General features: G+C 43.9%; 2 protein-coding genes across 7 annotated transcripts in view; one reads left to right on the top strand and one right to left on the bottom strand.

Annotated features, from left to right (window-relative positions):
* Positions 1-13042, top strand: part of SFXN1 (sideroflexin 1) — a 21964-nt gene extending 8922 nt beyond the window's left edge. For 2 of the 3 annotated variants that reach the window (XM_030229108.2, XM_009091536.4), the window contains 9 exons: positions 540-710; positions 1706-1804; positions 3050-3125; positions 3677-3762; positions 4990-5117; positions 5648-5697; positions 10648-10697; positions 11341-11388; positions 12662-13042. In XM_030229108.2, coding sequence (XP_030084968.1) covers positions 540-710; positions 1706-1804; positions 3050-3125; positions 3677-3762; positions 4990-5117; positions 5648-5697; positions 10648-10697; positions 11341-11388; positions 12662-12758 — 805 coding nt within the window. In that variant the 3' untranslated portion in view covers positions 12759-13042. The other variant, XM_050979589.1, reaches the window with a different exon arrangement.
* Positions 11472-21846, bottom strand: KIF20A (kinesin family member 20A). 4 transcript variants are annotated; one of them, XM_009091537.4, is made up of 19 exons: positions 21755-21846; positions 21186-21358; positions 20668-20757; positions 20429-20548; positions 19847-19985; positions 19564-19751; positions 19332-19476; positions 18418-18618; positions 18077-18188; positions 17908-17979; positions 17231-17374; positions 16989-17154; positions 16557-16721; positions 16191-16330; positions 15992-16094; positions 15119-15326; positions 14640-14731; positions 14241-14378; positions 11472-13381 (listed from the first exon to the last, which is right to left on the bottom strand). In XM_009091537.4, exons 2-19 carry the CDS (start codon positions 21339-21341, stop codon positions 13109-13111), a joined length of 2652 nt encoding a protein of 883 aa, XP_009089785.3. In that variant the 5' UTR covers positions 21342-21358; positions 21755-21846; the 3' UTR covers positions 11472-13108. The 4 variants fall into 4 exon arrangements, with proteins under 4 accessions (XP_009089785.3, XP_050835540.1, XP_050835541.1 ...); XM_050979583.1 differs by having other exon boundaries at positions 21745-21822; XM_050979584.1 differs by having other exon boundaries at positions 21649-21768.

Below are 21846 nucleotides of genomic sequence, written 5' to 3'. Positions count from 1 at the left end.
ATTTCAAAGGAAATACTTAAAACACTGTATTCATTGCAACTGCTTATTCCCACTTCAGAGCTTGAAACCCTTTTATTTTTAATCAAATTTGCTAATGGCTGGGGAAGTTATGCCCCTCTTAAGTGTTCTGAAATACAGAAGAGTCTAATTCTGAAGGTAGTTAATATGACAGCAAAGCTTAAAGCTTCCTCTTATTTGTAGCATTTGGAGCAGTTGATTTCTTAAATACTCTCAAAGTGAATTTTCATCGTTTCACACTAATGACCTCAGAGATTTTGGCTCCACGTTTTAGCTCTAAAACCTAGTGCAGCTTTGAGTAAATAGACTCAGCCCAGCATAACCACTGCTGGGAGTTTTAATTATTTTTATTTCACCCATCCATTTAAAAGCTGAGGGATGTCTACAAGCTATCTGAGAGTCTCCATTCACTTAGGGTGAACATCTCCAAATCCTCTGATGCCACGTTTCTCACAGGCATTTCCAGCATTTCATAACACTTGTGCGTTTTGCTGTTGTCTTGTCTCTTAACCTGTCCCAAGACAAGGTATTGTGGCACCTGGCTTGACAGAAGATGAGCTGTGGAGAGCAAAATACATTTATGATTCAGCCTTTCACCCTGACACTGGGGAGAAGATGTTTGTGATCGGCCGAATGTCTGCCCAGGTGCCCATGAACATGACTATCACAGGTTGCATGATGACCTTTTACAGGTGAGAGATGCAATAAAACACATAAAACATTTGCCTGCAAATTAGAGAAGTGAAAATCAATGTTATTGTCAAAAAGATTTATTGTAAATATTTTTAAATGTGAAATTTTGCTTCCTTTTCCTCTTCTCTCTCCTCATTCCCTCACGTTGATTAACGGTTCTTTCTAGAAGTAGTTTTGAGATAAGCCCTTAGCCCTTCTCCTTCACCATCCCACTTTCCCTCAAACTGGGAAATGTTCCAAAATCCCATCTGTGTGGAGGACAAAGAGAAGGAGATCCTTGGGAATTTCCAGCCTTACTGGCATGCAGGATGTTCTGTCTGCCCTGTGAGTACTCAGAATGCTTCAATCCATTTGGGATGGTTGGTTTTAATTGCTGTTATAGACATGGCCATTGGTTGTGGAGTTTCTGCAGCTCCCCTGCATTTCCTCAGTGGTTCTGGAATCTCCAGGACAATGAAGCCCACTGAAGCAGAGCCAGTGCTCTCTTAGCAGCCTCAATGTTAGAGACACTTTTTGACACAGGAGGCAGGAACTGGTGGGAGCTCAGAGGAAACAGCAGCAGCCTTTTGGATGCTGAGATGGTACACACTCCCGACACACAGCCCAGTTTTGGATGGTGTTTATAAAGCATGTGTGTGCTTTCAATTGCAGTCAAGAGTATGAATCAAACCCCCAGGACAGGTGCCCGTTCCCAAGCACTGCCTCCTGCAAACTGCTTGTTCTGTTACTATCTATAACCCTTGGAGAAGCTCTCTACCTTTTCTTGACATTATTATCCAGGTTCAAAACTAGGTGATTTTTAAATTCTTCTTCTAAAATAACTCTGACTATCAAGTATCAGTATCTCACTCACTGTATTGTTTCATTCAAATAAGCAAGAACTTCTGCATGGTTACTGCTTGCAGTGGCTTTTCTCGATTTGTCATCATTTTCTTGTGCTGTTAATTCAACTGTGAGCTTGATAACAATAATTACAATTGTTTCTCTTTTCAAGAACGACACCAGCAGTGCTTTTCTGGCAGTGGGTCAACCAGTCCTTCAATGCTATAGTAAACTACACGAACAGGAGCGGGGATGCCCCAATCACTGTCAGGTCAGGCACTGAACCACATCATTCTGATGAATAGAAATGGTTGGGCATTAAAGTTTGACGTGAGACAGGGATAAGTTTTTCCATCTGTACTAATTATTAATTGATATGCACAGATGAGAAGTCTGAGAAGGGCAGAGCTGAGAACTCCATTTCTGCCATTAAAGACAAGCCTGAGCACCTTGATCAAGAGCACTTAACAGGCTTTAACAGGAGTCAGTGTTTCAGGGCCCAGTCAACCATTTGCAAGTTTTCTTCATCATATTTCCAAGCTGATATTTTGTGGGGGCCTTTAGTTGTGCAACTGTGCCACCTTCTCAGTGCCAGCACTCACCAAACTGAGGGTTCATTTACAAAAAGAGATTCCTTTAACTGGTCTGTGCTTGTTTCTACTTGATGTCTGGAAAAGAGATTAAATAGATGCAGAAAGCAAGACATCTCAAACTGAAAGAAGGGAAATTTAGGTTAGATAAAGAGAAAAAATCTTCCCTGTGAGGGTGGTAAGGCCTTGGCACAGTTACCCAGGGAAGCTGTGGCTGCCCCATCCCTGGAAGTGTCCAAGGCCAGGCTGGATGCGGCTTGAAGCAATCTGGGATAGTGGAAGGTGTCCCTGCCCATGACAGGGGTGGAATGGAATGAACTTTATTGTTCCTCCCAAACCATTCTATGATTCTATGAATAGAAAACTGGAATTGCAGTACTTGACTTTCTGGTTTTGGGGCTGACTTGCTTAAAGATGTCTGGGAGCAAACTGTGAATTCCAGCACATGGAGACACCTCCTAGCTGGGAAGTATGTAAAGTGTGGTTTGGGGCAGGTTGGGTTGGATTTGAGTGTTTGCAGCACAGCTGGTATGGGTGTATGGGGTTTGGTATGGTTGATTTTAATTACTATTATAGACATGGCCTTGGAAATCCGAGCTGATTTTACTAGGTTAAGCAATTAGGAAATTAAATAAAGAACTAACCCTTCAAGGTGCTCATTCAGGTACATGAGAAAATGCTGAACAGGCAGCAATGTACAACCAGCAGAACCTGATTCAGTATTACAATGTGGCTTGAATATGATTTTTACTGCTAGTGAAATCAAAGTGTTTAATTCAGTGTCCCATTTAGATCTTCCATCCCCACCTTATTGCAGTAGCACAAGAAAGCCTATTTAACTTCTGGGTTGACATAACTATGTGTGTAAATTGTGATTGTTTTTCAATGTAGCTGTGCCTGTACAAACATTTTCATTTCTGTTTTAGCCAGCTGGGAACAGCCTATGTTTCTGCCACCACAGGTGCTGTCGCTACAGCCTTAGGACTTAATTCACTAGCAAAGGTATTGATGGTATTTTTTCCTATTCTTCCCAAACTGTGATGTCCTGTGAGAAGCTCACAGCTCACTTCTCCTCTGGTGTATCTGTGTCATGCACAGCTCCCACTGTGGAGTTGTTATGGCTGCTCCTTTCTTTAGATCCCAACTCTATTTTTTCCCTGTGGAGATGGGTTTATGCATATCTGTCAAACAGCCCATGATTAGTTCAGACTCTATCCAATAAGGTGCCTTTTTTTCAGTTTCTTTTTCATCTTTCAAGGCATCTAATAGCACTTGGGAAATTAATTGGAGTTTTAATTACACTTCCCTGTGATGCTACTAAACTTAGAATGGTTTTGCCACTCTCCTGCCACTGCTCACTCCTGAGAGAAGCATTTATGACTTATTTCTTGTTTGAAGCTTGTTCTACCTCTGCCCCCCCAGTGAGTTTTCACTGAATTTAATGTAAAGGAAATAAGTCTAGACTGTCATTAGCAGCTGAAGCATTTCAATAGAGACAATGATTATGTACATTTTTATTTTCCTTTTTTCTCCCCTCTCCATGTGTTTTCCAGCGCGTCTCGCCTCTTATAGGGAGGTTTGTTCCTTTTGCTGCTGTCGCTTCTGCCAACTGCATCAATATTCCACTAATGAGACAAAGGTAGGAAAAAGAACAAAGATCACTCATGCTGGAAGAAAAGATGTTGTTCAGTTGGTAGATCAGCAAGTTACTAAACAAAGCACATTTTGTATCTTTAGCTCGTTTCAGAACCTTGCGGAAACCTCATGCATGAGGCTTTGACTGGTTGTTTGTAACAGCTATAAAATAGAACATAATCATTCTCTTCAGATAAAAACCAAAGAGTTCTTCAGTCTTGGATCTCAGAAACCAGTTACTGGTTCCTTCAAAACTTTGATCACATGGACCTTTGAATAGCAGCTACGCTTGAGAAAAACATAGTCATTTCAAAAATGGTGCTTGAAATCCCACCTGCAGAGCTTAGTCATAGAAGTCAGGCTCTGCAGTTCTGTTTAATCATTGAGGTGACAAAAATATGCAGTTTGACAGAAACAAACTTTTTTTCTGTGTTGTGATTTGACTAGGAATAAGAATAGTAGCAGGGAAAAGCAAATTTAAAGTATCCTATTATAAACACAAGGTTATGGGCAGAAAAGGGAATATTTAGACTTGACAATGGAAGTTGATCTGTGGTAGTATTTTATCTTTTGTAAAATCTAAAGAGAAGAATAAAGGCAGTCCTGAAGATATTTGCTGTTCTCTGTGCTTCTCCCAGTATGAGTTTAACACCTAACCCTGCACTTGAGCAAAAGATCTAATAGAGAATAATGCAGTTACAGAAACAGTTTGGTTTGTGCCTCCTTTTATACTTTCAAGTATAATCTTCATGGTTGAAATGACAGCTCAGACTGGAATGCCGGGGGGAATTTTCAAAGAGCCTTCTGTTTCAACTCAGTGAAAATAATCTTCCTGTTTTCTGTGAGCTGTCAGATAGGACAGGCTCCACTTCCAGAGCAGTCCAGAAAAATCCACTTTTCTGAATTAATGTGGAAAGGGACCTCTCCCTTCTATGGAGCACAGAAAAATCATCACTTTTTTCCCTCTTGGAATGCTGTGACCAGACTCAAGCAGCAGATTGCTATTACAAATATTCAGTTGGTAACTTCTCAGCATATTTTTCCTTGATCTTTCTCTGCCTTTTGAATTTTTTTTAATTTTTTTTTTTTGTGCCAAGGAATGTTACAAACAGACACGCTTAGAAAATTCAATAAACCACATAATTCTTACAGTTGGCAATTTTAAGGGACAAAGATAAGGTGACAAAAAATAAGTTCACATTTTTTTATTTTTTTACCCCTTATTCAACAGGGAAATCCAGTTTGGAATTCCTGTCACGGATGAGGATGGAAAAAGACTGGGTGATTCATCCAAAGCAGCTCAGCAGGCAATTGCCCAGGTGGTGATATCCAGGATTCTGATGGCTGCTCCTGGCATGGGTAAGGATAAGTCCTGGGCAGTCCTGATTGTCAGTCCCTGCTGTGAGGAGATTCTGTTCTATCCAAGTGATTTTCCTCAGGGTTCAAATTACCTTACAGTTCCCCAGGCAGTGTTTGCCTTTCTGTGAAGAGCTTCCCCAGGGAAATGTGGAAGTGTGGATGTGGAAACATCCTCAGTGTGTTTCACTGAGCTGCAGCTGGGAGGCTCCTGAGATGCTTCTGCAGGAAAGATACAGAGAGCAAAGGAATGGGAGCAAATTCCACTTGCTTGGAGTTGGTTTAGGTGCTCTGCCCATGCCAAATGACTGAGCTCAGGTTTAGTTACTTGTGAAATTGCAGATTTTGCTTATTAATATTTTATTATTCACCTTTGTAAATACCAATCCAACTGGCAATGTGAAATGAAAGCTCAGTGAATGACAAAAGGCTGTGAAAATTGTGTTATGGTATTAGTTCAGCTAAACAGAAAATGAAAACAAAGTGCCATTCTCTCCAAGGTTTAATGCCTTTTTTTTTAATCTTATTTGCAGCAATTCCTCCATTCATAATGAATACCCTGGAAAAGAAAGCCTTTTTAAAGGTTAGTCTTAGATAATCTATCTCTATGTATTTCATATCCAAAGTTAATATTTTAATGAATTTTAAATACTTCCTGAATCTTCATATTTGCCTCCCAAACACTGTGGGAGGACATCCCTGTAGAACTTGCTTTACAGCTGTCTCTTTCCTTCTGCCTTTCTTAGAGATAACTTGGTTCTTTTGTCACAGTGCAAGGTAACATTGAGAAAATAGGAAGATCCTTGTTACTTTGATAATTGTTCTTAGAATGCTCATTTCCTCCTGTGAAATAAACCTTCCTTGGACTGAGTCATGGAATACAATTTATTGGAAAAAAAATAACATTTTCATAATGCAGGTTTTCTCAAGATAGCAATAAGGAGGCTTTACTTACCTGCTGTAGTAGCAATCTGAGTTTGCAAGCAAAAATGATGGTAAAAATCTCTCATGAAATGATCCTTTAAAATTTACTGGATGTAAAGTGCAGGGTAGGCATAGAATGGGCATTCCTTTTCAAGGATTACTTATTTCCTATATTCTTTTTATGCTAATAAAAAGTAGTGTGAAGTCAATCCCTTGGTGTTGGTAAATCCTTTACCTACATCAGCATTCTGCACTGTGTGAGCATGAGAGGGAAAAGAACAATCATGGAATTAGTTACAGGGTTGTCTAACACAAGGGAAATAATATTCAGGTGAGGAACCCTTTAATTCTTTACCAGTAAAGGCAGTTTCATCCTCACTGCTGATATCACTGATTTAATTACTTGGTAGCTCCAGGCAAGGTCTCTGCTTGTGAGACCCACCCAAGAAGCTTAAGGAAATCTGTCTCCTTCCTGTTAGAAAAAATTAGGAATAAAACCAGACCCTGCCTTGGAAAAGTTTGTGTGGGGACAAGGAGAACAAGCAGGGGAATATTTTGTGTGGAATGGTTTTGTTTGTCTAAGATAAAGCTTTCTAAAGTGTTTAAATTTTATCTCTGACGGTTTCTGCCCTTCGTGTCTCTTGTGCAGAGTGAAATTACCCAGTTACACATCCCACTGGAAAGTGTTTCTGTATTTATAAGGCAGGAACGGATTGCCTGGGGCAGTTGGGGCTGCCCCATCCCTGGAAGTGTCCAAGGCCAGGTTGGAAAGGGCTTGGAACAACCTGGGATAGTGAAGGGGATGGAACTGGATGATCTTAAAAGTCCCTTCCAACCGAAACCATTCTGTGATTGTATTCCAATCTTAAAATTTCTTTTCCCTAAAGTGCTTTACTTCCCTCCCACTTTTTAACAGAAAACATTTTTGCTCAAAGTGTAAAAACAGGAGATGTGGCATTTGAGTTTCAGGGTAAAAACCAGTGCTGCTTTTATCTCCTGGAAGAAGTGAGCCTGCAGGGCATCCAAACACACCACAACTTGTGATACTGTGATGTTCTTGAGAATGTATTGCCTGGAAAATTAACCCTCTTTAAAAAATTTAAGGAAAAAATTATTTTGTATGTTTTTGACATATGAGAAATGTCACAAAGCCATTGCCTCAGCTGACAAATACATGACATTTGTGAAGAAATTACAGCAATCCTCAGGGTCTGGAGACAAATACCTGTTGTTTTTGTGTGGTGTAATCAACATAAGGGTGTTGTGAATTTTTCAGATCAACCAAAATGAGTGATTTCTGCAGTGACTGCTCAGTGGTCTCTGGTACCATCCTGTCCTCTCCCTCAGCCTCAGAGACTGAATCCAGGTGAAACACTGCTCTGCAGGTAGCCAGTGGTAACACCTGGTAGAGATTAGTATTAAACCCATTAAGGAATGAGCTGCATTTTTAACAAGCAACTTCTGCATGTCCTCATGGAGTTTGAGAAGCACCACCCCATGCCAGCACTCCACCACCATCCCCACACTGCTTTATTAACTCACTACCCTTGGCCTCTGCTTCTCCACCACTCTTGGAAATAATTCCTGACTGCTTGCCAAAGCCTTTTAAGCACCACACAAGGCCAAAAAATAGGGAAATGGTTGTGAAATGATAAAAGAAATTAGAAAGTTGGTCTGCAGTAAGACAGAGAGGAGGAAATGCTCCTGGGATGTTGGTCTCAGAGCAGCCTGTCATCCTCTGATATTTGGGATAAGATGTAGGTCATGTAGCCCAGCTCATCCCCCACGTTCCCACAGGGTTTTGCACCAAGGCATTGGTGTGAATTAACAACATTCCCAGAAGTTATTGCTAGAAGATGCCTCAAGAATGTTCTTGGAACACAAGCACATATTTACTGCTTCAAAAAGAAGTTGCCTTGAAGAAGTATTTTTATCTGTAGAAGTTGGGGTTTTTTTGCCATTGGTTTCAGCAGCAGCTTTGGGGCCTGTTTATGTAATTATGCAGCATAGCAGTAATTGATTAGGCTGCATAATGTCTGTTTTCATTATCCCTGTGGCCATACTCCTGACCAGCTCTGTGCACAACCAGGTTATTTTACCTGCTGCAGCAGGAGGATCCATAAAGAGCCTTGCCCTGAGGCACAGGGTTTATAGGTTTTATTTACAGGTAACTTTTCTCCTAAAGAAATAGATTGTTTTTTTCCATATAAACTTACAAAAATTCCAATCAGCACTAAAGTTTTAGTTTATATTGCTACTCTTACACAGCTTTAGCTACAGTTTCTTGTCTGTTCTGCAAATTGTTATTAACATCCGAGATGATTCTAGAAGTTTCCTCATACATCCTTGAAACAAGTTCCTTGGGATCTTTTAATCTGCAGCTAAAATCTGTATTCAAAATGGTTACAAAACCAGAGCAGAGCCTTTTCCTTCAAGCATTGTTCTTGAATGTCTTATGCCCTGAAGTCCTCCACACATTCCTAATTTCACTGTCATTTCATTTATTTATTTTTTTGAAAACAGACATAGGAAAGCTGACAGATTTTTATATCCAACAAAGAAAGGAGGCATTTAGAGAAAAGCTGATTCTCCCTATGGCTTTTGTTTGCTTAATTATCATTTCTCCATTTTCTCTGTTTGCACTAACCACTAAAATGTCATAAAGACATCTGGAAATTAAATCCTAATTCATTGGGAAGTGCCTTCTTCCTGAGTTAAATGATAGTTCTCTAACACACTGAATTCTTCTGCTCTTTCTCTTGTAGTTTCTCCATTTTCTCTCTTTGTGGGGGTGTGCAGCCTGCATTTGAATTTTATTATGTTGTTCCCTGGGCAACTCCAGTTCTTAATTCTGACCTCCCAGTGTTACTTTTACCTCACCATCTTTCTGTATTAGTGCAGCCTGGTAACATTCTTGAAAAATAAAGGCTGGAATTCAGAGTTAGCAAAAGGTGTTCTAGCACATAAACTCCATGTTCTTTATGGAGTCTGTATTAGACGCCTCTCTCTCTCTCTCTCAGACCAACTCTGACAAAGGCATGAAACCATTTATTCCTCTCAGGGCACCTTCCAACAGCCTTTTCAGTTATAAAATTGTATTTGGGGCTTTTCTGTTAAACCCATTGGGTCCCACAGTCCCCTGCAATGCACAGCATCCCCCTCCCTCCCTTCTCAGAGACAGTGCAGGGTTTGGCTTGTGTTCACCACCTCTTGGCATGGACTTTCCCAGGGCATAAAATGAAAATTTGGGGTGAGCTGAGGGTCAGATGGAGGTGTTTAGGGAATGCCAGAACAGCAAAGCTCTGCTGCCTTCACTCTTCTTGCTGTTGTTTTCTGTCTCCATTTGTTATCTCTTGTTGCAGGTTATTGCTGAATTGCCCAGTTCTTCCTGCACTCATTTCTGCTTTACAGATTGACTCCAGGAAAAAAAAAATAAATAAAGAGAAGCAGTCTTCTACATTGTTTCTTCTCCCTCAGGCCCGGGAGAAGTTTTGCTCCACACAGGCTCGTTTTCCCTGCCTCAGACACTGCTCTGACCTCCCTCAGCCCTGAGATTTGTCCTCCTGAGCTTTCTCCATTTCCTTTGCCCATTTCTACTCTCAAGCAGTGCCCAGCTTTTGTTCACCAGTTTTCCCTCTAACTTCTATATCTTGAGAAATTCTTCTTGCAGAAACACCATCTTCACTGAAAACATCATCAACTGTATCAAGTGATTTTTACCTCATGAGCTATTTTGTTTTAAAATTCCCTTTATGTCCTCATGGCAGCTGTGTTCTGCTCTTAATGGAGCAAGAGGCAGCAGTGGCCACTCAACAGCTCTGGGTTTACTTCATTAGTAATTAATTTCAACTGAAATTCTACCAATGAGAGTGTGTTCATAAATAATTTTAAAAGCCTGCAAAAAATATTCTTGGTATATATTCAAGTTTTGCAAAAGTTACAGAATTAATGAGGCATGTGGGTTATGTGTTGCTTTTTCAGCTTGGTTTTCCCAGTCCTCAAACCCTTCTTTCCTTCAGTAAAAGGTGAACTCTTGCAGAACTGGAGTGTTGCTACAGGGACAAGTTCCTGCACACCAGGGAAAATCATGACAGGAGAAAGGGCTAAGAGAGGCAGATTTACATCTCCTTTATTTATGGCTGGTGGCTCTAGTTGCAGGTTAAAACCATTTGGTACCACCAAAGGGAAGGAGCTGCAACCAGACTGAGCTTTTCCCTGGAATGCCTGGGCAAAATTCCCTGTGCCCTGCAGAGGTGGGGCAGCACCACTTGGAAACTTCCAAATTTCAGCTCTGGTGCTGCTGTGGGCTTGTGAGACTCACAGCAAAGGCCCAGGAGCAGGTCCTGAGTCAAAGAGCCACTCGCTCAGTGGAGTTTCTGACACTTACTCAAGATCACTGTGTACATTGATTCCCCTGGGAATTTCCTTGCTGCTCTTCAGAGGGATTTGGCTCTCCAAATGGAGCTCAGCATGAAGCCACGCTAGTCAGGGTTTTGCCTTCACATCTCAGAGTCTTTTAGGTGCAATCTGTCTCTTAAATGAATTCCAGGAAGGTGAGAAGCAGGAAGAAGAGAGTCCATACTCACTGTGTGTGGTTTTATTTCAACAGAAATTTCCTTGGATGAGCGCTCCCATTCAGGTTGGATTAGTTGGGTTCTGGTAAGTGGTTTCTTTGGGTTGGGTCTGCTATCTTAAGAGGTACTTGTAGAGGTTTTGAGAATGCAGCAATATTTGCTTTTTTTTTTAAGGAAAAAAAGGCAGAGAGTTACTGAGGGCACAGCAGTTATTTCCATCTCTGTAACTGATAAAATATCATGTTAAAAACTAAAAAGCCGTTAGCAGGGAAGAAGCTGCCAAGAAAAGCAGAGGGAGGGAGAAAGGGAGTGGCAAAAAAAGGAATGTGGCAGCTTGATGCGAAAAGATGATTTGGCTGCTACCTCTAAACAGTCAGTGGAATCTCATCCTGGAGGTTGATAATTCTGGAAACATTTGGTTAATAGGGTTTAATTTGTTGTGTTCCAGCATTTTCTGTTGTCATGCACACAAAGGTAAAACACTGTAAGGACATCAAATGGTAAATTTAGACAAATTTGGGAACGTTGTATTGAAACATTTAGTGCTATTTGTGGGTAATGATTTCATAAGGTACAATGCAGTGAGAAATAAAAGTTACAAAGCACTTTGTGGAACTTTACCTCACTGTATACAGAAAACAAGAAAGCTTTTTACTTAAATCATGCATAAGAGTTTTGAATTCTGTTTCAGCACCCTAATATTGTAAACCTGGTTTTGTCTCCTCTAGTCTCGTGTTTGCAACTCCCCTGTGTTGTGCACTGTTTCCTCAGAAAAGGTGGGTACTACTGTGAATTATCCTCGCTTCAGTGACATTCCAGATCCAGTCCTGGTGCTGCACACAGACACAAACACAGGGTCATTGCCTGCTCAAGCAGTTTTAATTCCCATATAACAAAGGTGATAAACAAGAGAATATACAGAAAAGTAGTAACTATGTTATTCATCAGTAATATATAATAGTTGTTTACAAACCCCAGCAGCTCAAGATGAGTTCTATACAATATATTCATGTCCAGTAAGGTTATGGATGCACTAAATACAGTCAGAGCCCATTTGATTTTCAGCTGGAAACTATTTATACAGAACAGCACTGGAATATCTGTGCTCATTTGTTATTTGATTAATATTTTTCCAGACTTTTTCATCAATACAGAAGTAGCTCAGTACTGAAAGCAGTCTTAGAAACAATATTCTTTATAGCTGAAATCCTTATGAAATCTGAATGAGTTACTTAAAAAAAACTTTGCTTAATTTCGTACATAGTATGGACAGGGCCTGAAATTCAGCTGTCCCTCTCATTTTAATAGTGGTTGTCTAAACTCAACAAGCTGCCTGCTGGACCTTAAACAACCCAAGCTTGAGCTGAGTCCATTAAAATGCTGAACAACTAAGGCAGCTTTGACTTCCAGAAAACAATAGCCAATTCTCAGTGTTGTTTGAGTACAACAGGGCTGACACCATCTGTCTCCCTGCTCGGCCTAGGACAGAGAACTGTGGTAAACAAGTGTCACTAGGCTACCTGGAGATGACTTGACAAACCAACCCAGCACACGTGTTACAGTTCTTGATTTCAGCCAGGGCTCTGCAGTTCAGAGGAAGATTAGACCTTGAACTGTGTTCAGGAAAGTGCAGCTGTTCAAATGACCTGGCAACTTAATTCACTTTACTGTGAACCAGCTCTCATAAAAACAAACCTTGTATTCAACTGAATAAAATCACATAGTAAGTTAAATAGGAAAATAAATTCTATTTTATAAAAACCATTTTAGGAAGGTAAGTTTCAATTGCCAGCAAGAACCTGAGCAATGAGGTGGATCCTTACCCTCATGGCAATAGCAACAGCCATTTCCTGACTCCATGGACTATCCCACTGCCCTTGGAGCAGGGATTCATGTGCCCTGGTCTGTGAGCCTCCTTCCTGGATAAGATATTTTAAAAGATCTGAAAACTCTTTTGCTAATGTAGGAAGTTCAGCAGGTGCATTGTCCATCTTATTTTCCCCTCTGGTGCTTGTTTGGTGTAACCCCTTCCCTGTTTCTTTTGCTCAGTTCCATGTCGGTGTCGCGCTTGGAGCCAGACTTGCAAGCCAAGATCCGAGCCAGCAGCCCTGGCCTAGAACGTGTATACTTCAATAAAGGATTATAATTCAAGGAAGGCAAAGTATCTTTCAAGGAGAATCTTATGAACTTATTTTTTGAATTGTGTGCCAACATAGACAAGAACACACCTTTATCTTGTCCTTTTGTTAAACAAGTTGATCGTCTGCATTATTTTACAGTTAAAGACTTTCCTCAGTATAGTGTTTAAATCACATAAGGTCACTTTGTCAACTTTGGTATTGTTTGAAAGTTTAAACATACATATCCAGAGATGTTTACATAAGTCTCAAGCAGCTACAATAACAATAAAGAAGTGCACAATGAAAACCAGATGCTATTATATTGGATTTGCCACCTGTTCCAGAAATAGCTGGGCAGGGACCTCCTTTTGAAAAGTCATAGAGCAACTGAACGAAGTTGCCAGCCTCTGGTGGCCGCAGGACGGGTGGCTGAACGTGTCAGGATGTTGTGCAGGAAGGGCCTTTTGCCAGGAGGCTGATTGGGCTGCAGGTTCTCCCTGTTGGCACAGAAGCGTTTCTTGAGGGCGGACGTTGGCGGCGCCTGCAGCCTCTGCACCGTGTGGTACTGCTCAGCAATGCAGGCCGCCTTCTTGCGCAGGTCCAGCTTCACCAGCATCATGTTGTTCTGCAGCTCTGCCAGGGTCTGGTCCTGAGGAATACAAGGCGAGATATATTTATATTAAAAAATATAAAAATATCAAATCATAGAAAAGCCCATTCCGAGTTGGAACAGACCTTAAAGATCCTCTTGTTCTCTCTGTTGTGGACAAGGACAGCTTTTACTAGAGCAGGTTGCTCTAAGCCCCATCCAGCTTGGCCTTAAAACACTTCCAGAGATGGAGCAGCCACAACATCTCTAGGAAATGTGTTTTCAGTGCTTCAGCATCCTCAGGGTAAAGAATTTTTTCCTAATATTTAATCTAAACCTCAGTGTGAAGCTATTCCCCCTGGTCTTGTCATTCTCTGCTCTTACAAAAAGTCCCTCTCCAGCTTTCTTGTAGGCTCCCATCAGGTACAATGAAAAGTTGTCTTAACTCCCTGGTTACTGTGAGCTGGGGAGGATAAACAGCCTTTTGCCAAAATTCACTAATTGTTCTGCTAAATAAGACCATGCATAAAAGCTTCTACTGTCAACAGTGTAGCAGTTCAGTAACACATAGGAACTGTAAGGGTGGGACAAAGCTGACTCCATCCTGCTGCAAATATGCTGCCATAGCAACTGTGATGGAGTGGATAAGAAATTGAGAACTCTGAATTCTCCTACTTTAAGTGCAGGCTGCCAGTTAACTGAACAGGAACAATTTGGGTCTCCTGTGGAAAGGTAAATAGACAACTAACTCAGCCATCAAAAAAAAAGTCAGCCACAAGAGCTCCCTTCCCAAAATATGTACCAGCAAATCAATCATTTTTATTTGCAGCAGCAAGAACTTTGGTTGCTCTGAATATGGCAAAGCACACAGACTGGACCCCTCTTCCCCATGCACCCCATACCAAAGCAGACACATCACCTGTCTTGCCAGGATGTCATCACACATGCCCAGGGCTTCTCGCAGCCTCCCTGCCCCTGTGCTGTGGCAGCACGCTCGCTCTGCAGACTGGAGAGACTCCCCAATTTTTTGTAACTCTGAACGCAGCAATCTGACGTTCTAGAAGAAAGAGGTTTAATGCAACAGCTGGTTTTGGCACTGCTCTGCAAACAAAGCCACTCCAAGGTAATTCAGACGTGCAGCACTGAGGGAGGATCCCATCTGAGTGATCAGATACTACAACCTTCAACAACTCCCCTAAGTTCAACAAACCCATTTCATTTGTTTAAAAACATGGAAACAACAGCTCCAGACTTTGTTTTAGCTGGCAACCATTTTGCCCTGCAAATGTTCTTTTCTATAACACAGAACTGGAGTTACCTTCTGTCCATCCTCCAGCTTCCTGTCCACATCCATAGTAATGGGTTTGGCAGAGGGAGGTGGCTCCACTAATTTCTGGTACTTGTGCAACTCTAGGAACAGACAAAAAGTAGTGAGAAATAGGACATTGATCAGCCTTCAGTATTCCTGAAATTCAGGACTTCCCTTGAGACAAGCTGCCACAGGCAAGCTGGAAAGAGCTTTTGTGTTTGTGCAGAAGGGCACAAACATTCCAGGCTACTCCCATTCACTTAGACAAAGGGGCTTAAGAATTTGAATGGAAGGATTATCCTGTGCTAAAGTCCATTTTCCTGTGAAAATGAAGTGAAACTGTCCATCCAGCACATTATTCCTGTCACCTACAAGTCAAATAATGTTTTGAGGGTGTCTAAATCCAATGTACCCTGAAGCAGGTCTCTCTAACCCTGCACAGGGATCTCGAAGCAGGATTCAGAACTGCTGCAGCATTGCTGCTGTACCTGCGCTTGTGGAATTCAACTCCTTTTGACACTGCTCCAGCCTGGCTTTGGTGTCTGCCAGCTCCTGCTGCAGAGCAGATGAGGTGGCCACTCGCTTGGATCGACGTACACTCTGCTCTGAGTCCTTTTGCTTGGCATCTAGGCTCTCCAGTTTTTGTTTGGTCTCCTTCAGAGCAGCTTTGAGCTCCGAAATCTCCTCGTCACGCTCCTGAGGAAGGAAGTTTGTTCAAAGAGTCAACAAGATTTTTGTACCACAACTTCTCTGAAACGTTCTGTGTCTTTATTCCTGGAGAATTTCTCAGTCCCACACTCCACATATTGAACCCAGCCTTTAAGGTTACTTTTAAGTGAGTACAGCAAACCCACTTCCTGGGAGCCTAAACCACTTTTTTACAGGCTCTAAAGAGGGATTGTTTTAGGAGTTGGCATCTTCAAAGTAGTCTGCTAGAAGTCCCAGAGGTCACTCAAATGCTGTAGGCATGAAAATATGGACAGGTGCATACCCATCATCACAACTGAGAGCAAGAAGAGAAATTCACACAACTTGTGTGAATCTGAAGAGCCCAAATCAAGCCACTAGTGCAAGGAGTAAGGGGGGAAGAGAATCATGTTGAACAGTTGGGTAAGTTGGGATGGTTGTACATTAGCTTCCAGATTGACTGTTCAAAATTAGGAAGCCTAGTGGGCTACATTAAGTGGGAGACAAGAAGCAAAACTTGTGGATGAAGAGATGAAATAATATCACCAAAAATACCTCACAAAGCAAAATCTCTCTTTTCACTTTGCATAAAGCTCTTCCTGGACTCAAGTACCCAGAGTCCCTTCCCAACCCACTGCCGCTTTCCTGATGTCATCGCATTGCCCTGAACAAACCTGCATCTCCTCCTGGTAGTGGTCAGTCAGTAACTCCTTCAGGATGGCCATTTTACCCTCATACAGTTCCTCCAGCTGCTCTCTCTGAGTATCCACATGCTGGCTACAAAGAGAACAACCAATTCCATGTCAGGATCTGGCAGTTCTGGGTGCTGCAGCTCATCCTGAGTAGAGGGAGGAAGACCAGCACAGGCTGTACCTCCACCACTGCTCCTTCTGTTGCATGTGCTCCAGCATCTCGTTGCAGATCTCCTCGCGCAGGCGCATCTCGAGCTGCAGCTTCTTCTGCCGCTCCTGCACCAGCAGCTCTCGCGCAGCCTCGACCGCACGCAGCAGGTCCTGCAAGAGACACAGCTCTGCTGCCCACACTGCACTACAGAGTTAAGACCTGGAGTAAACTAAGTGATGCCATGTCTGCAGGATGCAGTGATCTAGATTCAAGGATTTAGTCAGGTGGAAAGAAAAGTAGCCAGGGTTTGCTACCTTGACAGCTTGAGTCTCTGCTGCTTTCCACAGTTCTTGACCTTGCATCCACATAAAGGCTGTAAAACAAATCACAACCCACCTTCTTCTCATACATAGAGACATCAGCCTCATCCTCAGTGTCTTCTTCTGATTCCACATCTTCTTCTGGCTCTGCTTCTGGACCCTGGCTCATTCGCCTGTTGTGTTCTTTGATGATGGATTTTAAGGATGGAAGTCCCAGCTTTGTGGGCGGTGCCTGAACAAGCTGAAGGAGAAAAGACCACCATTATCAATCTGCAAAGCCTGGAAATTGTGTAGTCTTTAAACAAAGCCAGCCCCTCTCTGCAACCTGTCAGCCATCTCAGTTTAGCAGAATCTGGAAACACTCTGGAGGCAATAACCACTGGAGAAGCATAAGGATGATGTACAAGCGTGTCCCCTCTCCTTGTGGTGGGAAGGGACCAAGTCCCACAGAAGCAGGAGAAACCCAAGCTACCCTGCCCATGCCACGATCCTGGTGTGTGTTACTCACCTGGCTGGCAATGGCTGAGAACTTGGCTACGTACAGAGTCTCATCATAGGTGGAAGCACACTGGTTGATGTTGACAATCATGCAGGAGCGCCCGCGCCCGGTGAAGAAGCCCTGGAACACGCGGGTCAGTTTGCTGTCCCGGAACGGAACCACCGCCTGCTTTGTCCTGTGGGAGAGACAGCAGTGAGCTGGGAAAACAGAAACAACCCCCCCACCCTCCCTCTGGAGGAGTGGATGCTCACCTGGCCTGCTGGTTCTGGCGGAGGGCAGCGATGCAGCGGCCCAGGGTGTGCAGGGAGGTGTTGATGTTGTTGGCTTCCTTCATTCGCTCCCCGCTCCTCTGGTCCTTGCAGCGCTCCGAGCCAGCCAGGTCACACAGGGACAGCCTGAGGGAAACACAGTGATATTCACATCTCTTACTGGCTTTGTCCTGCCATGTCAGGTTTACATTTCAGACACCCTGCAGTCACCTTCCCAGCTTCCCCATAAGGGCACAGACCATTCTTTTGGGGTGCCTGGGCTGTTGATGGGTAGAAGGGCCTGCCTTAAGTGTAGATGTTACACAAAGTAACAGCAAAATGAGCTTTGAAGTGTCAATTTCAGAGATCTTTTGCCAGTCCTCAGAACAGCCACTTTCCAGATAAATACATCCCAGGGACAGGCACCAGCAGCACTCAAATCAGCCTGCTGCAAGGGTAAGGATGCTCAAATTTACCTTCACTCAAAAAGCCTGAGAACTACCTCAAGTTGTACCTTGCAGTACTCCTCAAACTCCTGTCAGTTCCAAGACTTAACATTTATTCCTTCCAAGTACTTTCAACAACACCAACATCAAGATACTTCCCATACCCCAGGCCCTCAACCAAAGAGACAAGAAAATTGAGATTAAACCCAAATCCTAAAAAACCATGAAACTTACTCGCTGATTTTTGGAACAACTTCACTGCCACCTCTTTGCAAGTGCAGAATCCGAATGGAGAACACACTGTGACTGTAAAGAAACGTGCAAATATGTTTTTAAAAAAAGGCAAACTTTAAAATCCCCTCAGAATTGTATTTCTGCCTAAACAGTCCCTCTCCCTTCAGACCTACGACTGGAGTTCTGGTTCATGTGAGTGCTTGCAAAACTCTGGTTTTTCCGACCCAGTTTCAGAAGCTTCCAGGCCTCATCAGCATCCCGGACATTGATCCAGTTCAGATCTGGAAAGCAAGCATGCATTGGGCACAGCAGCTGGGAGACTGGCAGAAAACTTATCTTAGCCCAAATTCACCACTGCATGTTCTTGACATCAACAAATCTGACAATCCTATAATCCCAACATCAGAGCTCTCTGTGGGGCTTTCCAGCACACCACTGCTAAGCCACCCACCCACCCAGTCCTAAAGCCTTCCTAGCAGGCCACCAAACCTCTCCTGCAGGCAAACACACCTTTCACATAGGGGTTGCCAGTCTGGTCCTCGCAGAGCCGCAGCGTTTGCCGCTTGCGGTTCTGCCCAGGTAGAGCTGGTTCTAACAAGTCATAGATTAACTCGTTGTAGATCTCAAAGAAAGAGACCCAGATGGAGAACTGGACATCTCCTGGGCTGGTGAGTGAAATGCGATCCAGGTCAGCCCAGCAAGGGCCCAGTTCTGGGGAAAAAAAGAGAAAACAAGAAAGGAAAACAAATCATGACTGCAGCTTTTCATGGGTCCAACCAGATTGGTTTAGCTCTAGAGCAAGATACTTCCTTCAGCAAACAAAACCACCCCAGAAACAAATCCTTTTATTTACTTCCTCCCATTTGCATCTATTCTAATGCCTGTCCCCATTGAAACAGCCAAAAGTTTCCTTTAACAGTATCACCTGCTCAGTGTAAGGACTTTTACATACTCAATTTTGATTCCAGAATTACAAGATATTTCAAACATGAACTGTTTCCAGCATAACTGAAGTTTTAGTCCTTGTTATCTCAATCACTCCGTACTTCTAGATACCTAAGCAGCTGGTAGTTCCTGGGTTTGATAGTCAGAGCACAAGTGCTCAGTGCAGCCTGCCACTTTGGCATCCTGCTCCCCAGCAATCCCCATCTCACAGCAATCAGCTGCTCACAACCAAATTCCTTGAATGAAATGAGTGAATGTCAAGCAATTTTTCATTTCACAAGGTTTGGTTATTATGGAATGGTGTATTCTTCTGCTATTGTCTCATTCTTCTAATGTGGCATCTTTCAAAGGGAAAATCTGAGGCTACAGCACCTTTTCTCCCTTACCCAGAACATAGCATCCAAACAGCCATCACCCTTTTCTTCCCTCATCCTCCAACAAAAAGAAGCAGGTAGCACACAACAGGCTTCCAGAAATACCTTCAGTCTGGCTGAGGTCTGAACGGTTGGTGAGCTGGCTGGATGAAGACAGCCCAGCAACTCCACTGTCAAAACTGCCACTGGTGGTGGCCTGGAGCTGAGATTCAGCACTGTGACTCCTCTTCAGCGGCGTCAGCAGCTCCTCCTTGAAGGAAACAAGGAACAGGAGCATGCAGGTAGCATGACACCCCCCTTTCCTCTTGCTATTGAGCCCCCAGAGGCCCATGCTTACCTCCCAGAGGCCCCTCTGCAGCATCATCTGCTTCTTGGTCTCCTCCTGGCGCACCTGCCTGCTGTCCAGCCAGGTCACCTCGTTGCAGAGGGCAGGCTTCAGATCCATGGCCTGGTACAGCCGGTCCCCCACACTGTTGAAGATGGTTGCCAAGGAGCGAGGCAGAATCCCCCCATCTTGGGCAGTGCCTGCAGCAAGAGCAGCAGCAAAGCTGAGGATTCAGAAGCAGAAGACAGAAAACAATTCCTTCAAGGGGCCCCACAACACCCAGTGCTTTCCTTACCCTGAATCGTGTGAGTCTTCCCTGAATTGGTGATGCCGTAGGTGTAAACCAGACAGTTCTGCCCACTCAGCACATCCTTTACCACCTGCTTCATTGTCTCATCAAAGAACAATTTCTGTCCCACCTCTGGTCCAAAAATCTACAAACAAGACACGGGAAAAATGGCTTCATGTAGATCTTTCCTATCCTTTGCTGATGGTTGCTGAAGTGATATTACATGGTCCTTTGTTCCCTGCACTAGCCACGAGCAAGAGACCCACCAGCAACTACAGCTGAGCTCCCTACAAAAACAAGCTGCTCACTTGCTTAATCCAGTAAGATCTCACATCACTGCAGCCCCTAGTCTGTTTAGAGCTTCGTGGAGTTTGCCATTTGCTGCCAAAAAAGAGTTGTCAGAAAATAGCTTAAAATAAAAGAACTAATAAAATAGCAACTAAAACCTGAAGTAACCTGAGTGCATGAGACTGCAGAGTTCAGGCAGTGCCCTGGGGTCAGTGGATGTGAATAAGGCTGCTTTTCAAGCTGCAGGGCTGGTTTAAGCTGAAATCACTTCCAGATGGGTTGTTTGTCCCAGCTACCTACCCGGGTGAAGGAGAATCTGTGCACTGCTTGTCCCACTCCTCGCTCCGTGCTCCGCATGGTGAAGGAATTCTTTGGAGCTTTTAGAATAAGGGTTTCTGAGTTCTCAATACAGACACAGCCCTAAAGAGGACATAAAATCCATCATTGCAGTGGCTTACAGGAGGATAGACAGTGAAGGACAACAGCATCTCCCAGCAGGCACACAGCCAGCTCAGACTCTACTTCATTCAGTGTCTCACCTGGTCTTCCCCCTTTTCTACTTCTGTAGATTTCAGAGGTCGAACTCTGAGGTAAACCTTTAATTTTCCATTATTGTCTTCAGCCACAGCCTGCAAGAATCAGCACAAGTTAAATATGGCAGCCAGAGAGGCAGCACACAACCCCCATGGGAACACTTAACAGGAACCACAATATGGAGCACACATGTTGGCTATGCTGCTAGTGCTGAGGAATTTCTCTGGTCTCAAAATCACCAACAATGCCAGAAGCTTTCTAAGGCATTTCCAAACCTAAGAAATTATTTTTTTGTTTAACTAATGGATCAAACCAAGAAGCCAAAGGCCCTACACCAAAACCAAGCATTACGCCAAGAGGCACTTGCTGCCAACTGCTCTCCCAGGAACTGTTCCCCCCAAATGCAGCATTTTGCTGCTGCCTCTTCTGAAGAGTCTCTGTTATTTCTGCATCACACCACCTTTGTACAGAGAACAGCAGTGAAAGCACTGCCCTGTTTGCGACAGAAGGGCTCCAAGCTGACCTGAGAGACCTCCAGGTTTGGGGAGATGGCAGAGAACTCCGGCATCAGGTTCTTGCGCAGGTCAGCACCAAAGCCCGTTGCTGTGGACTCGAGCACAGGAGAGGCTGCAGCCTCATCGTCAGAAAACAGCCCTGGGGAGGCGAGTGATTGTGCCATGGTGCCTCACACGGCTCCTGGGGAAAAAGGGGAACGGGACAGGGTGATGTTACAGCAACCCCCTGCATATCCATCAAACACGGATCCCCACGTGGAATCCTCCCTACACACAGACGCTGCTTGCAATGTGCGCACATACACAGCCCCTGAACACGGGGAACCTCACAGGACCCCGGACCCAGCCCGTGCACGCACAATCACGGCCCAGGACTCCAAACCCACCTTCTGGACACACGGGCACCATACAGGTGACATGCACACGGACACCCCTTTAACACACGGTACCGAACAGACATAACGCACACACCAGCCACCACACAGGACAGCGCCAAGCCCAGACGCAGCTCGTCGCCGCCCCCCCCACACGCACAGCCCAGCACCACGCGGGTCTGGCCGCACGCACAGGAACCCACCGACACCGCCGGCCGGCCGCCCCTCTCGCCGCTCCAGCCCCGCTGCTCCTCACGCCGCCCCTCCCTCGGCGTTTCAAACCTCGCCGCCCTCC

The sequence above is a fragment of the Serinus canaria genome, chromosome 13 (assembly GCF_022539315.1).
Source record: "Serinus canaria isolate serCan28SL12 chromosome 13, serCan2020, whole genome shotgun sequence".
Classification (NCBI taxonomy): Eukaryota; Metazoa; Chordata; class Aves; order Passeriformes; family Fringillidae; genus Serinus; species Serinus canaria.
Note: the sequence above shows the minus strand (reverse complement) of the source record. Positions and strands in the feature narration are given on the sequence as shown.

What these genes read in the sequence shown, in the direction of transcription:
- KIF20A (XM_009091537.4), bottom strand. Translation starts at nt 21,341, where the DNA reads ATGGCACAATCACTCGCCTCCCCAGGGCTGTTTTCTGACGATGAGGCT. An exon ending in AGACCTCAGCCAGACTGAAG is followed by an intron (nt 18,619 to 19,331) that starts GTATTTCTGGAA and finishes TTTTTTCCCCAG; the next exon opens with AACTGGGCCCTTGCTGGGCT. An exon ending in AGCTGGAGGATGGACAGAAG is followed by an intron (nt 14,379 to 14,639) that starts GTAACTCCAGTT and finishes TCTTTCTTCTAG; the next exon opens with AACGTCAGATTGCTGCGTTC.